The sequence below is a fragment of the Lemur catta genome, chromosome 7, assembly GCF_020740605.2.
Source record: "Lemur catta isolate mLemCat1 chromosome 7, mLemCat1.pri, whole genome shotgun sequence".
In the NCBI taxonomy this organism is placed as follows: Eukaryota; Metazoa; Chordata; class Mammalia; order Primates; family Lemuridae; genus Lemur; species Lemur catta.
The window spans coordinates 62,856,601-62,873,516 of record NC_059134.1 but is presented as its reverse complement, the minus strand read 5'-3'; the positions used below and the strand labels follow the sequence as shown (position 1 = coordinate 62,873,516).

Sequence of the window (16,916 nt, the reverse complement as noted above, 5' to 3'; positions counted from 1 at the left end):
AAAATGGGAAATGGACGAGACAGAGAGATACAATAACAAACCCAGACACTACAATAGAAACTGATGTAAATAGTTGTAGAAAGCAGTCAGATGGGGGATTGAGACATGCTGAGTGTAAGGTTTTTTGGATTGGCTGGCGCCAGAGAAAGAAAGACGAGCAGAGTTGAAACGGATAAGTAAAGAGGCTTTATTGGGGCACTCCTGAGTGAGGGTAACAGATCCCAAGAGAGGGCCTAGGGCAAGATTTTCGGGTCCCAGGAGAGAGACCCGATAAGTTGCATCGCCCAGAAGTTTTGAGTGGGCTTATATATGTTTTTAGGGCTGGGGGTAGGGGTTTCTTTGGCAAGAAGATTTACGGTGGGGAGAGCAAGGAATTTTCCGTTGCAGTTTAGGGCGGGTATTGAGAAATAGGAGGGGCTGGTGGTATGTGTAGACTCCAGGAACCGAGACTCCTATCAGGGTAACCATCCAGGTGTGGTCATCCTTTAACTTAGCTGGGCCTTCCAGGCATTGTTCTCGGCAGCTCTGGTGGGCTTCTTCTTTTTCCATTAGGGAGGGGAGGGGTGCCTGCCACCAGCCTTATACTTTTAATCACCTGATTTTTTTAAAAAGGAGAAAAAATAAAAACAAAGATGAAAGTGAAACCAGTTTTGTGCTTCCTGCTTTGACTGCAAATTCAGTTCTCTCTCACACTTACCAAGCCAAAGCCTGGGCTGGAGCTGCCAGTAAGCAGTTGACCAGTCTCAGGGAACGAACCTACTTTCCATGCACATCTCTCAGCAGCAATCTGAAGACAGGAACTTAGCCTTTGGACACAAGTAGGTGAAGGAAAATGGGAAATGGACGAGACAGAGAGATACAATAACAAACCCAGACACTACAATAGAAACTGATGTAAATAGTTGTAGAAAGCAGTCAGATGGGGGATTGAGACATGCTGAGTGTAAGGTTTTTTGGATTGGCTGGCGCCAGAGAAAGAAAGACGAGCAGAGTTGAAACGGATAAGTAAAGAGGCTTTATTGGGGCACTCCTGAGTGAGGGTAACAGATCCCAAGAGAGGGCCTAGGGCAAGATTTTCGGGTCCCAGGAGAGAGACCCGATAAGTTGCATCGCCCAGAAGTTTTGAGTGGGCTTATATATGTTTTTAGGGCTGGGGGTAGGGGTTTCTTTGGCAAGAAGATTTACGGTGGGGAGAGCAAGGAATTTTCCGTTGCAGTTTAGGGCGGGTATTGAGAAATAGGAGGGGCTGGTGGTATGTGTAGACTCCAGGAACCGAGACTCCTATCAGGGTAACCATCCAGGTGTGGTCATCCTTTAACTTAGCTGGGCCTTCCAGGCATTGTTCTCGGCAGCTCTGGTGGGCTTCTTCTTTTTCCATTAGGGAGGGGAGGGGTGCCTGCCACCAGCCTTACACTGAGAACACAATTATCGAATGGTTGAATGACCCTGTCAATGGAAAAAAAAAAAAAAAAGCCAAACTCTGTAAAGTAATTTTAAAGAGATTTACTCTGAACCAAATTTGAGGATCATTACCCAGAGCCACACCCAAGAGGCCTTGAGCAAGTGGACTCGCTGTGGCTGGGTTACAGTTTGGTTTTATACATTTCAGGGAGACAGGGGTTGCACGTAAAGCCATAAATCAATACGTGGGACTCATACATTGGTTTGGCCTGAAAAAGTGAGACATCTCGAAGCAGGGGCTTGCAGGTTATAGGTGGGTTTAAAGATTCTTTGGCTTTTAATTGGTTAAAGACATGAAGCTTTGTCTAAAGGCTTGGAATGTTTTAACATAGTTGCTGTTTACCAGAGATAAGCCACTGGACATAGATTTGTTGTGTAAATTGAGGACCAGTAGGTTTATCTTGCATACCCTCAGGCTTGTTAATGGCTTACAAAGGATGTCCCCAAGAAGGGAGAGGGACATGATGAGGCATGTCTGACCTCCCTCCTCCTGGCAGGCAATTTAGTTTTAGGATATTCCTTTGGCCATGAGAGGGTCCATTCAGTCAGCCGGTGGGGGTTGCGCCTTAAAATGTTATTTTAGTTCACAACCCAAAGGACAGATTTCACACACAAGCTATGTGGGAGCAACAAGGCTGGTTTATTCTCCCAGGTGCGAGTGGGCTGAGTCCAAAAAGAGAGTCAGCACAGAAAAGGGTTTTGTGAGAGTCTTTATACATGGGGACAGCTGACCCCCTCCCAGCTGCCCTGTTCAGTTCCTTATTTCTGGGCGATCCGTACTGTTGTTGTGTTCAGGCAGATGAAGAATTGCTTCCTGGTACTTGCAGTTCCTGTGTGGCAGAGGACGGTGGGTGGGCAGAACAGCTGTTTGTAATAAATTCTTTTTCAAACAACCAACTCCTGCAACCCCTTTGTCCCAGTCACATCCACCCTTCTGCTCTGGCCTGGTTCTTATCAGGAGAGCTAGGGAGGGATGGCCTTCCTCTGTATCAGGGAGGGAGGGGGAAGGAATGCTGGCTGCTGCTGTCTGTTAGATCTACAATGTCCAGGGACTCCCCAGACTCTTGCTGCTATTGTTTTACAAGCCTAAGTTTTGCATTAACCGCATTCTGTCCTATAAGTACTTTTCAGGTTCCCACCTGGAACAAACCTAACAAATAGGAATTTGACATCATCATTGTTCCAAAACATAGCTACTACGTGTCTGGGAGAAGATGGAGTACATAATCTAAACAGACAAGAAACTATTTGGCAATTTGTGTTTGTTGGCGTGGAAAGGCTAGTAGGTGTTCTTGGCCTGGGTGGGTAATGATTTTTCATACAAAAATTAAGATATAAGGGTAAAAAGGTTTATTTTGTCCTTTTAGAGGAGAGCAGGAAGAGAAATAGAGAGAGAGAGAGAGAGAGAAAGGAGGAGAAAGAAAGAGAGAAGGGAAAGGAGGGAAAGAGAGCAGGGACATGGTGTGGCCTCCCAAAGAGAGATAAGGGGGTGCCAGCAGCAAGGCCAAGTTGCAGCAAGTAGATAACAAGAATCACAAGGATGTCAAAATCTGAGAGTTGGTTTCCTGCCTTTCTTGGGGACAGAGATTATCACAGGAGATGTGACTCTGTCCTCAAGATATGGTTGAGGCTATAGTTCTATTCTTCTGCTGTTGAAAATGGACTGTCTTAAAACTTAGATTAGGTCTGAATTTGGATTTGTATTAATGTTATTAGATCATGGAAAATATAGGGTCCAGAAATGAGAGCTAAAAGTAGAGCCACTAGGGGCGTTAGTCGAAGATCACACATTGGAAGAAGAGTTTACTGACTTGAGGAGGTAGAGGGTCTCTTGGACTGTAGGCAGATAGAGATGTCATGGAGTGCCCATAGTGGGGGATGGAAAGTAAGGTTATTATTATTAGGGTTTTCAGCATCGGCAAAGGACTGATCAGCCCGCAATGTAAGCTGGGCTGTGGCAGTATCTATAGATTGATACAAGAAGTATAAAGAGGAGGCAAAGGGCAATAAGGAGCCATATATACCACAGCATATTATTGGAGCGTGGTATCCATGATGGCCTCCCTTTCAGGGAGTTTCTTGTGGGTAGAAGCAGGTTTGGGAATGTCTGTAGCTTCGAGTCCAAAGAGATGACCCTAGGACAGGATTTGAAGCACAGCTGTAGTGGTGGAAGCAGTGATAATTATATAAAAGGAACTCTTTAAAGGTTCGAGGGGACCCAGTTTGTCCTGGAAAATCCTTGAGTAAAATTTAGCCTCTAGACTGTAAGAGTCACAGTCCTTTTAACAAGTTGTCCAGTGAGTTTTACTGTCAGGTGAGGGTAGAGAAAGATCACAAGGGAACCAAATGTTTTCTAGCTTTATCCCTTGAAATTGGCCCTTACAGCAGTGAATAAGGTTGGGCCAGGCAGAATTTAACAGTTTAAATCCTGGAGATACTAGATAAACTTTGTTATTTATTTAGTACAGTTTAACATACCAGTAAGCCTAATAAGTTTTTTTTTTTTTTTTTTGGACTTCTGGTGTCTCTATTATGAAAAGCTAGTTTGAGATTAAAAATGAATTTAGAATTTTTTTTCTTGGAAAGCATGCCAAACATTATACGTCTAAAATATGTGTTTAAATAAAATCACAGGTCACTTATAAAACAATGGCTTTTATTTCCCCAAGAGTGATAGTCTTTGGAAGACTTAAAAGGCAATGTAAAAGGTATATTGGTGTAAACCTCTACCCTCAAAGTTTAGTTTCTTTCTAGTTAGTCAAAAACCCAACAAAGGTAATACAGGGATTATTTTGACAAAGCATAAAATTTTTGCTTCTTTTAGGCCAGCTACTGAAAAAGTAAAGAAAAACTTTCTGTGGTGAGATCATTTTAATTAAAAAAACAGGTTATAGAATCAAAATGAGTGTACCAGGTAATTTTATGAGGTATGAATTATTATTTTAAGGAAACTTTGTTTTAACCAAATTTTTAAAAACATTATAGACAACTGGATCGCATACTAAATTTCTTCATATATTTTCTTTTATAAACTTTAACCCAACTTTCACGGACCATCTATAAAACATGTCTAAAACTTTCTGTTTTGTCCTAACTTTCTCTTTTCCTAAATAATCAGTCATTTTAGGACAAAAATAGTATATGAGCTCCTTTGTTTGTAATATTCTTCTTCTTTTGTTTAACCTTTCTTACTAAAAATATATTTCCACACTCCTTGCGTTATGTCTTTTTCTTATTCATAAGTTATTTTCTATTCTATTTTTAATAAAATATTTGATGTAAGTGCTTACTTTTTCCTTAAGCCAATTAATTAGAGCTCTTTTATATATTTTGGTAATGAAACATTACATACACATAACATATATGGACACACAAACATATAGACTTAGAGATATTTTTAGGTGAAACGTCTAAAGTTTTACAGTCTGAAGGTTCAGAAAATACCAAGGAAAGAGAAAAGTTACATGTAAAGTTCCAGTTAAGCTTTTTCCAGAAGTCAGACAAAGGAACCCATAAGATCTTTTCCCAGTGGGAAAGCTGCTCTCCTCCATGAAGATTTTCTGGCTACAGAATTATTGGTTGGCAGTTGTTGGTTCCCCCACCCTCACCCCCAGCACTTGCATATTTTGTCCCACTCTCTCCTGGCTTAAATGGTTTCTGGTGAGAAGTCTAGTGCCAAATGAATCATAGCTCCTTTATATGTTATTTCTTTCTTTTCTTTTGCTGCTTTTGGAATCCTCTCTTTGTCTTTCACCTTTGAGAGTTTATTATGTGCCCTGGGATAACATTATTTGGGATGAATGTGTTTGGTGATCCCTGACCTTCCCGTACTGGGATATCTACATCATTCTACAGGTTTGGAAAGGCTTTTTTATTATAATATTTGTTTGAATAAGCCTTTTACATCTTGCTGTTTTTTAACCTCATCTTGAATGCAAATAAGTCTTAGATTTGCTCTTTTGAGGTTATTTTTTATATCTTGTAGGCATTCTTAACTTCCTTTCATTCTTCTTTCTTTCCTCTCTATTTTAATTGCAGTAAGCTAGTATCTCATTGTGGGGTTTCATTTGCATTTACCTGCTGATTAGTGATGTTAAGGATTTTTTCATATTTTTTGATCACTTGCATGTCTTCCTCTAAGAGATGTCCTTTCATGTCATTTCCCCACATTTTAATGGGTTTTTTCCATCTTGATGAGTTGCTTGAGTTCCTTGTAGATACTGCATATTAGTCATTTGTCAAACTCATAGTTTGCAAATATTTTCTCCCATTCTGTAGATTGTCTACTTGCTCTGTTGATTATTTCTTTTGCTGTGCAGAGCTTTTAGCTCAATTAAGTTCCAATTGTCTATTTTTCTTTTATTGCATTTGGTTTTAGAGTCTTAGTTATAAATTCTTTGCCTAGGCCAATGTCCAAAAGAGTTTTTCCTAGGTATTCTGCTAGGACTTTTATTGTTTCTGGCCTTACATTTAAGTCTTTAATCTATCCTGAGTTAATTTTTGTATATGGTAAGAGATGGGGATCCAGTTTCATTCTTCTGCATATGGCTAATTTTCTCAGCACCATTTATTGAATAGGGTATTGTTGTCTGCTTTTCAAAGATCAGTTGTTTGTATGTATATGGTTTTATTTCTGGATTGTTCTCTCTTCTATTCCATTGATTTATGTGTCACTTTTATTCCAGTACCATGCTGTTTTGGTTACTATTGCCTTATACTATAATTTGAAGTCAGGTAATGTGATGCCTCAAGTTTTGTTCTTTTTGCTTAGGATTGCTTTGGTTATTTGTGTTCTTTTTGGTTCCATATGAACTTTAGAATAATTCTTTCTGATTCTGTAAGAAATGGCATTGGTATTTTGATAGGAATTGCATTGAATCTGCAGAACACTTTGGAAATTATAGCCATTTTAACAATATTGATTCTTCCGATCCATGAGCATGTGGGATGTTTTTCCATTTGTGTCATCTATGATACCTTTTAGCAATGATTTGTAGTTCTCCTTCTAGAGATATTTTACCTCCTTGGTTAAATGTATTGCTAGGTATATTTTTTTGCAGTTATTGTAAATGAGATTGGGTTCTTGATTTGGTTCTCAGCTTGGTCATTGTTGGTGTATAGGAATGTTATTGATTTTGTGCATTAATTTTATAACCTGACACTTTGCTGAATTCATTTGTCAAATCTAGGATTCTTTTGGAGGAGTCTTTAGAGTTTTGTAGGTATAAAAATCATATCATCAGTAAACAGAAATAATTTGATTTTCAATTTGGATGCCTTTTATTTCTTTCTCTTGCCTGCTTGCTCTGGCTAGGGTTTACAGTACTATGTTGATTAGAAGTGATGAAAGTGGGCATCCTTGTCTTGCATTTTCAGGGGGAATGCTTTCAACTTTTCCCCATTCAATATGGTGTTGGCTGTAGGTTTCTTATATACAGCATTTATTGTTTTGAGGTATGTTCCTTCTATGCCAAGTTTGTGGAAGGTTTTCACCATGAAGTGGTGCTGTATTTTGTCAAATTGTTTTTCTACATCTATTGATATTATCATATGGTTTTTGTTTTTAATTCTGTTTATGTGGTGAATCACATTTATTGACTTGCATATGTTGAACCATCCTTGCATCTCTAGGCTAAAACCCACTTGATCATGGTGTATTATCGCTTTGATGTGCTGTTGGATTCAGTTTACTAAGTATTTTCTTGCCTATTTTTACAGCTAAGTTCATCAGTGATTTTGGTCTGTAGTTTTCTTTTTTTGTGCATCTATTCCCTGCTTTGGTATCAGGCTGATACCGGCATCATAAATGAGTTAGAGAGGATTCCAGCCTTCTTAATCTTTTGGAACAGTTTTGGTAGGACTGGCGTCAGTTCTTTGTGCACCTGGAAGAATTCAGCTGCAAATTCATCTGGGCCTGACCTTTTGTGTTGTTTTTCTTGGGAGATTTTTTATTACAGATTCAATCTTGCTACTTACTATTGATCTACTCAAGAGTTCTATTTCTTCCTGGTTCAATGTCAGGAGATTGTATGTTTTCAGGAATTCATTCATTTCCTCTAGGATTTCTAATTAATGGTTTATGAGCATATAGTCTCTGATGATTTTTTGAATTTCTGTGGTATAAGTTGTAATGTCTCCTGTTTCATTTCTGATGGTGATTTTTTGGATCTTCTCTCCTCTTTTTCTGGTTAGTCTAACTAGAGGATCATCAATTTTGGTTTTCTTTTTGAAAAACCAACTTTTCATTTTGTTGCTCCTTTGTATTTTTTGTCTCTATTTCATTTAGTTATGCTCTCATCTTTGCTGTTTCTTTTCTTCTGCTAAGTGTGCATGTGGTTCTTGTTTTTTGAGTTCTTTGAGGTGCAACGTTAAGTTGTTAATTTGTGATCTTTCTTCTTTTTTTGCATTTAATGCTATAATATTGCCTCTTAACAATTAACAATTGCCTCTTAACAATTTTAAAGGAGATTAGTATGGATAGAAGGAAACCAGATGCTTTTCATCAACACAAGGGAAGAATGACCTGAAATCATTTCAAGATTATGGGTGCTACCCCTCCCATCACAGGCCCAGAGTGCCAAGGCCTGGGAAACAGAACTATGTCAAAAGAGGGGCGTCAGCATTTGCTGCCCTGTGCTGCCTCAAGTCTCTGCTCCCCACATTCTAGTACCGTGCTCCTCAGTCATCCCAGCTGTGGCTCCTGCTGGCCCAGATGTGGCTCAGACAGTTGCTCTGAAAAGTACAGGCTGTTAACCTAGGCAGCATCCATGCATTGCTGCTTCTATAGGCACTCAGAGTGCAACACCTTCAGAGGCATAGCTACCTCCACTCAGATTTTAACATATGCTCTGAAGAGCCTCAGGATCCAGGCAGAGAATTGCCTGTGGGCAGGGCCACACAGAGAGCCCCCACTAGGGCAATGCCTAGTGAAGCCAGGGGAGTGGGATCAATGCAGAGAGTCCCCACTATGCCCAGAAAAGCCATAGGGACAGGGCTACCACAGAGTCTCTCACTAGGGAAATGCCCAGCAGAACCATGTGGACAGAGGCACCCCTGAGACTCCAAAATTACAGAGCCAGCAGAGTGCAATTCCAGCCTGAGAGAGCTGTAGGCACCCAACTTCAACCTCTGAGAGCTTCTGTGTGGGCTTCACCCAGCAAAGCCACGGGGGCCCTCCAGGCATTTAGGGGCCCAACCCCCACCTAGTATGTCTAGAACGTAGGGTATGGATTCAAAGAACATTATTCTCAAGGCTCAAGGTTTAATGTTGCTTGTTTTCTTGGATTTTGGACTTCCTTGGGACCTGTGTTACCCGCTTCTTGTCCATTGCTCACTTTTGGAATGGGGATGTCTATCCTTTGCATGTCCCACTAATGGGGCTCCACACTCATGAATGATCTGTGCCTTATAAAAGGGCTGGAGGGAACAGATGCTTTTTGGTCTTTTGCCCTTCCGCCTTCTGCCATGTAGGTAGGGATGCCTCTACAAAATGCCATTGTTGAAGCAGAGATCAGGCCCTCATGAGACACTGAACCTGCTTGTGTCTTGATCTTGAATTGTTACTTTTCTACATTTCCATTAACAGACTACATTATAAATTGCCGCATGCATCCTTGACTTTATTTTTTTATTAGTATTTTTTTTTTTTTTTTTTTGAGACAGAGTCTCACTCTGTTGTCCAGGCTACAGTGCCATAGCATCAGCCTAGCTCACAGCAACCTCAAATGCCTCAAGCAATCCTCCTGCCTCAGCCTCCTGAGTAGCTGGGACTACAGGCATGCGCCACCATGCCCTTCTAATTTTTTCTGTATATATTTTTAGTTGTCCAGATAATTTCTTTCTACTTTTAGTAGAGACAGGGTCTCACTCCTGCTCAGGCTGGTCTCGAACTCCTGACCTCAAACAGTCCTCCTTCCTCAGCCTCCCAGAATGCTAGGATTACAGGCATGAGCCACTGCTCCCGGCCCATCCTTGACTTTAAAATGTTACCAAAGTCAATTTTTATTTTGACCATCCTCTCGAATACAGCAAGGACCTAGAAAAACTTTAAATCTATTCAGCCACTCTCTCCAACTTGCATGCAATTATTATCACATTATCTAGGCTCCAATTTTTATGCATTCATTTAGATATATCAATTTAGATATTTATCTCTCTTGTTGTTCACCATTTCTTCCTGCATATCTGACCTTCTACTGATGACATTTCCCTTCTCCTGAAGAGGACCCTTTGGTAGTTTCCTTAATTTGCATTTTGTAATGGCAAATACTCTCAGTTTTGGTTTTAAATGTCCTTTTTGCACCACAATTCCTTAAGGATATTTCATATTGTATAGAATTATTGCTTGTCAGTTATTTTCTTTCAGGGCATTAAAGATTCCATTCCCCTGTTTTCTGGCTTTCACTAGAACTGTTAAGAAGTTACCTCTCTCTGTTAGGTTTTTGAAGGTAAGCTCTGTTCATCTTTGGATGATTTGGTTTTTTGTTTCTGTGTTTTTTTTGCTTTGCTTTTCTGCAGTTTCACTTTGATATGTGTGAGTGTAAATTTTATTTGTCTACTCTGATGTTTTCCATGGTCTTAAATTTTGTCTTTAATCTGTAATGGAAAATTTTCAGTCATTATTGCTTAAAATTATTTACCTCTTCTGTCACATATTCTTCATTACCTGGTAAACTCTTTGAGGCTTTAAAATTTTTTTTCTTAAAAAATTAATCTAGCTGTTTTATATGTCTTCAGCTGGAAAGGTTGGTCTGAGTTGCTTAGTCTGCCATTAAAGTGTAGGTTCAAATTTAAGAGGCATTGGAGAAGATGGAAAACACAAGATAAAATAACTATAGGATGGTGCCTTAGTCAGTTTTGTGTTGCTTTAACAAAATACCTGAGACTGAGTAATTTATAATAATCAAAATATATTGGCTCACAGTTCTGGAAGCTTGGAAGTCCAAGATCAAGGCACCAGCAACTGACAAGGTCCTTCATGCTGCATCATCACATGGCAGAAGGCAGAAGAGTAAAGGGGCAAAAGGGACAAACTCAATGTTCTATAATAGCATTAATCCCACCCCTGAAAGCAAAGCCCTCATGGCCTGGTTGCCTCACAAAGATCCCACTTCTTAATACTGTTACAGTGGTAATTAAGTTTAACCATGAGTTTCAGAGGGGACAAGCATTCAAACGACCTAAAATAGGTTGATATTATAGCAATCTAACAGGCACAATGAAGGCAAAAGTGAAGGGAAAGCTTGCAGAGGGTAAAAAAGAAGTGAAATTGAAGAGATATTTAAGAGGGTAAATTGATAAAACATGAAGCAGCAAATTCACATTAGGAAGAAGAAGGATGAATAGGACACTCCTTGGCCTGGAAGTATGGTTGTGCCATTCAGTGGGACAGGAATTATAGGAGGAAGGGAAGCTTGAATAATATACAAAGTTGAAACATGTGAAATCTCATCTCAACTGCTGTCCAAGGATATGTCCTCAAGGCAGTTGGATGGAAAACATAGCCTTGATAAAACACTGGATACAGGAGAGTTTTTGGGTCTACAGACACAGATGTAGATGGCATCACTATATTCAAGTAATTGAAAGATGTTATTAATGATGGAAGATGAAAAGTAATAAGTGAGTGACAAGCATAAACCAGGTTAGAGGTACATTGGAAAGGACTGGAAAGCAAATAAAAATCATGAAATGAGCTAAGAAGGAGTGATCAAGAGGTAGGAAGGGAACCAGGCAACACAGGTTTCAAAGAAAGACCATCAATTGGTGGCATCATTCTTGTTTTAAAAATAAATATCAAGCTATCAAACTTGTGTATATTTTCAAATTCCATCTCTCAACTTAATGCTTTCCCTGCAACTTATCCTGTATAAGGAGAAGTGCCAAAATCAGGCTATTAAGTTGCAACTCACCCTGACAACTAAAAAGGCTATCCATGTTGAGAACACCCACAGTGATGTCTTGCACACACACAAAAAAAGGTGTTAACAAAAAATATGTGTTGGCACAATTAAAGGAGGGGAATGAGAAAGCCTTGGGGACTTTCATTTTGAGTATACTCAACCTTCTGGCCATGTGGTTGACACTATCTAAGGTCAGAACACAGTCATGCTAACTGAGTGTCTGTTTTTCACACAGCCATGGCCACAGCAGAACACACCCCTGTCGATCCTGTTCCCAGAGACAAAAGGACGCAAGATCTCCAAGAGATGCTGGAAGAAGTAGGCCTGACTGTTGAGTACTGGCTTCTTAAGCTTCAGGAAGACCTGGGTGTGACATGTCCCCAGGCCTTACAACACATAGAAGAAAAAGACCTCCAGAAGCTGAAATCCCAGGCAAAATATCCATGGGAGGAAAGGGCCTTGGAAAAGCTTCTGAACCTGGCACACTCAAATAGACTGTCAGAGTTACAGAAGTCTCGGATAGAGAAGAGAAATAAAAAGCAAGAGCAGGCAGCACAAGCGCTGAAGGAGCTGAAGGACTTGATGTCACAAGGAAAGCAGCGAAACACAGAAGCAGTAATGAGCAAACAAGCAGAGCTGAGGGAAGCAATGGACATCCCCAAAGAGTACTGGCTACCTTCTAAAACATCCCTAAAAGAAGTCATAGACAACATGCAGAAACAACTTGAACTCACAAACCTGGAACTATCCCAGCGGGAAAATCTCCCAGATAAAGATTTGGTGAGCTGGGCATCTGGAGGGCTGGCCCTCCATGGAATTTACAAAACCACTGACCAAGGGGGCCTGATGGAGAAGAATGAGAACCTACTCAAAGTCCCCAGAGACTTCTCACTCTTTGGTCCTAGGCAGGGCATACGAATGGAAACAGTAGAATTTACATCTTATGAAGAAGAATCCATGTTCACTAAGAAAATAGAGAAGGGGGGATTTAGTGCAATTATCTCAGGCAAGGGTGAAGGTTGGGGAGGTAGTCTCGAAGCTGGTTTTGGTGGCAGCATACATTCAAAATACAAGACAACTCGACGAAAACATTCTGAGCATTCTTATTTGTGCTCAACCAAGTTCAGCTACATCCCCCTGGCCTCCTGCTACTTTGCCATTGATCAGCTCCAGTTATCCAAGGCTGCTCTCCAGGAATTAAAATACATTGAAGACCTTCTGGATAAGACAACAGGCTCAGACAGATCCTCCTTACTGAGACACAGGGCTAAAAGCTTCTTCCACAGGTTTGGCTCTCATGCTAACCAAGGCCCTCTGCACCTGGGGGGCATCTACTGGTGGAAAGCCGTTTCAGAGGGTTTCCACAGTGAGCAGTTGAAAGAAGTGAAACAGCAGTCAGCAAAGGCCCTGGATGCTTTCATAAGTGGCAGCTTCGGTACACCTATAGCGAAAGGTGCTGGAGGTGTGAATGTGTCAGGCTCTGATTCAAACACAACCTCTCAGAATAAAACTTCCAAAAATCTCCAAGCTGAAGTCCAATTTTCTGTGGCCCAGACAGGTGGCCCACCAGAAGCAAATGGCTTTGTCCAGTGGAAAGCTGGCCTCATTGCCAGCAATCAAACCTGGTTTGTCATTGACCGGGGACTTCATCTGGTACCCATTTGGGACATCATCCTCTTCAACCACAGAAGTGATTTTAAGTATCCTCAAGGGGTGGCTGACTATCTGAAAGCCTGCTACATTACTATGACTCGCCGTACTGCCCACATCCAGGATGAAGAGGAATTACTAAGTGATAGGATGAAGGGCAGGGCTTTCCTAGAGGATGAGAAATCTTGGAAGATACCTACTTTAGGTGAGCTGTTTAAAAAACTGAAAATCTCAAGCAAATAGTTGAGTAAACTATAGAAAGTCATCACCCTTGGATTTACATATGCCTCACAGATTGGGATCTGAGAATTTTCTAGTAAAAATTGTCAACTTTTGCAGAGACTCCCAATTATAAAACTAAATTTATTAAATCTCAGTTGGATGTCCTCTGGATCCTCACATATACAGAGTAACAAACTTCCCTCAGGCTCACTCCCTCGTGCACTGGATCTATGAGTCAGAGCCAGAGCAAGAACAAGTCAACATTTCCCAATTTTCTGAATTAATTAAAATCTTAAAAGAAGCCCAGAATGACCTCATGGAAGCAAAGGTCAAATCTGAGTCCCCAGAAACAGTGGAGAAATCTCAAAGAGAGGCCACTTATGAGGTCGGCAGGGCTCTCCGCTGCTTATTGAATAACCTCCAAGAAACAGACCAGCCAGACACACAGCTCTTGCTACTTTCCATTGCAGCTGGTGCAGGATATCATGTGGAAAACAATACTTTCCAGCATCTCCTTGGGTGTGATGAGTTAAACTTCCTACTGGATGAAATTCAAACTGCACAGAATAAATACCAGGAGCTCAAAAATATTTGCAGCTACAGGGCTCAAGCATTCCTGGTGCTCACAGTTCTGACAGCCACAGCTGGAGTCACAGCTATATCTCCAAAAGAGAAAACACAACGCATGGCATTAATAAGACATCACATGGGAAACTCATTTTCTCAAGAAGTTGAACATGTTCTCACCAAACCTGGAGCAGATCATGATTGGGAAAACCTCGAGAAAGACTTACAATTGCTTATTGATGGAGATTACGAAGGCACCATCTCTTCTTTGCAAGTGGAAGAGGTGAGAAAACAATTGCAGAGTCTCTTCCATGGAAAGAAACAGCACTCTAAACCACATGATAATGAAAATAAGAAATGGGAGATGATAGAAAATGGAGCCTTCCTAGACTTACTCCAGCGTCTAGGCCTAGAACATGACTACCCAAAAAGGATGAGCAGAGCTAACTTCCATCTGATCTACAAGACTTCTGTGTACAAAACCCAGCCCAGCTCTGAACGGGAGCTTCCCTTCTATTTCCTGCAGAAGCTGATGATGCTAGACTATAAGCTGAGATACCTGGTCTTCAAAGATGATCGAAACCCAGAACACCAAGTCTATCCAAGTGCCTCTAATCAGGAAAATGAGGTGTTTGATCCATTTGAAGACAGTGGTAGTCCCACTAAGCCTTCAGACACTAAACTTTGACCCCACATTCACCCAATGGATATTCAGATGGCAATTTTTCACTGTGCAGATGATTTTGCCAGACAATATACTTTAGCCAAACTTTCCATTTGTCAGTTTGCCCTCCCTCTTGTGGTGCCTAATCCCTGCACTTCTCAAATTGAATTTTCTCTGTGGTCACTCAGACAAATTAGGAGAAGCTGGCAGCAAGGGAAGAAGAGCAGTTACAAAACTCAGCAGATGTGTCGTGTCTCTACCCCTATTGTGTCCTTTATTAGAGTTGGAAATGGCTTCTCTGCTTCCAAATCTCAGATCGTGAACTGTCTTCTCAGTAAACATAAACATGATGTGTTTTTTCACCGACACTTCAGAGGTAGCAGCAAAGATTTATTGCTGGGCTTTATTTCTTCTAAAGGCTCTATGGGACAATCCATTTCTTTGCCATTTCCTGCTTCTAGAAACTGGCTGTATTCCTAGACTGATGACACCTTTCCATCTTCAAAGCCAGCAATGGCCTGTCAAGGATTTTGCTGTGCCATTCTACCACTGATCCTACTGCCTCACTTTTGTGATCGCAGTGGGCCCTTGTGATTACATTGGGCCCACCTGGATGATGTCCTTATATCTGACATTGATAATTGAATTGCATTTGCAAAGTCCTTTTTGCCATATAAGATAATATATTCCCAGGTTCCAGGGATTAGGATGTGGACAATTTTGGCAGCCCTTTATTTATCAATATCACACTGAAAGAGAGAATAACTCTCAATGATTCAGGCAGCTATAAAAGATGAGTTAATCGTTTTCTTTTTTACTTTCTTAAACCAAAATATAACAGTTACACTAAAAAAAATTACAGAGATTGTACCTGTACAGCTCAATGAATCTATCACAAAAAAATATAAAATAACCATCACCTAGGTCAAAGTATACAACATTACAAACACCTGACATTTCCCCCTTCTGCCTTCTTCCCACAATGTATGTTTTGTGCCTGACTTCCTTCATTCTACACTATATTTTAAGATTTATCCATGTTACTATGTGGAGCTATATTGGCTCCTTTTCATTGTTGTATAATATTCCATTATATGACCATCTCACATTTATTTATCCATTATGCTTATGAACATTTGGGTTATTTCCTGCTTGGGAGTGTTTTAAATAGTATTGCTACGAGCATTTTTGCATATGTTTTTGGTGTTACCGCACACCATGACCATTACCATAAACACACATTTCCATTGCTAGGAGTAGAATTGCTGGGTCATAGCATTTTGCAACTCCAGTAGAGAATGCCAACATGGTTTTTAAAAGTTTCTATACCAGTTTATGCCCTTATCAGCAATGTATGAGAATTCCAGTTGATTCTCACACTCACCAACACTTAGTTTTATCAGTCTTTTTAATTTTGGCCATGCTGGAATATACAGCACTATTTCTATATAGCTTAGGTATGCAGTTCCCCAATTAATAACAAAGTTATGCATTTTTCATGCTTTATTGACTATTTGGATATTCACGTTTATAAAGTGTCTGCTCAAAGCTTTTGCCTCCTTTTATTTTGTGTTGATTTTACAAGAGTTCCTTACATAATGTATATGCAAGCCTTTTCGTAGTTATAACTTCTGCATACATGGCTTCTGCCACAAAATATGTGTGTACATTTGAAATTTAAATTTCACCTGATTTCTCATGGGTTCAGATATCATTTCAGTTTTTAGTACACAACTAAGCAAAACAAAGAATTTCACAGATTTGTGACAAATAATTCTCAAACATAAAAAGTAAAACTTTTAGCACGGTGTGGTAACTCTATCCTGTAATCCCAGCTTTTCAGGAGGCTGAGGCAGGAGGACTCCTTGAGCCCAGGAGGTTGCAATGAGCCAAGATCACATCACTGCACTCCAGCCTGGGAGTCAGAACGAATATCTGGAAAAAAAAAAAGAGTAAAGTTGGTATTAAAATACATCTCCCAAAGACGTGGATAGGGCAAATTTTTTTAATTAGCTCACTTGTCTTTAGATGAATAAAATACCCAAAGCTAAAATGTGACTGGGTTTGGTGAAGAGTAACAGCAAAAACAAATGTACCAGGTCACTTGGGAGTACAGGGTTTAAAAAGTGTATTAATGATTTTTGTTGAAGGCATTGTTTATGCTATTAACAACTTAATCAAGTAAAACTAGTCTATTTAAGAAAACTCTTAAATAGATGGTAGAAATGAATAAATGACCCCAGAATTAGTGGAAGAGTGATGAGTAAAAGACTTCAACCAGGATTATAAAAGAATCTCTATTTACATGACCCAAATCTTTATCAAAAGCTAATGAAAGAACTTTATGCTATGCAAATGTACCTCTATAAAGCTGGTTTTAAAAAAAAGAAAATGTTTTTCCCATGCAGCTGAATAAATGTTCATGACTAACTTACTTTCAACAATATATA

At 40.0% G+C, this 16,916-nt stretch overlaps 1 protein-coding gene across 1 annotated transcript; it reads left to right on the top strand.

The window, feature by feature from the left end:
- The first annotated feature begins 562 nt into the window (after nt 1-562).
- LOC123642370 (interferon-induced very large GTPase 1-like) lies at nt 563-15,325 on the top strand. Its single transcript, XM_045557401.1, has 2 exons — nt 563-818; nt 11,599-15,325. Exon 2 carries the CDS (start codon nt 11,601-11,603, stop codon nt 13,254-13,256), a length of 1,656 nt encoding a protein of 551 aa, XP_045413357.1. The 5' UTR covers nt 563-818; nt 11,599-11,600; the 3' UTR covers nt 13,257-15,325.
- The last annotated feature ends 1,591 nt before the right edge of the window (nt 15,326-16,916 follow it).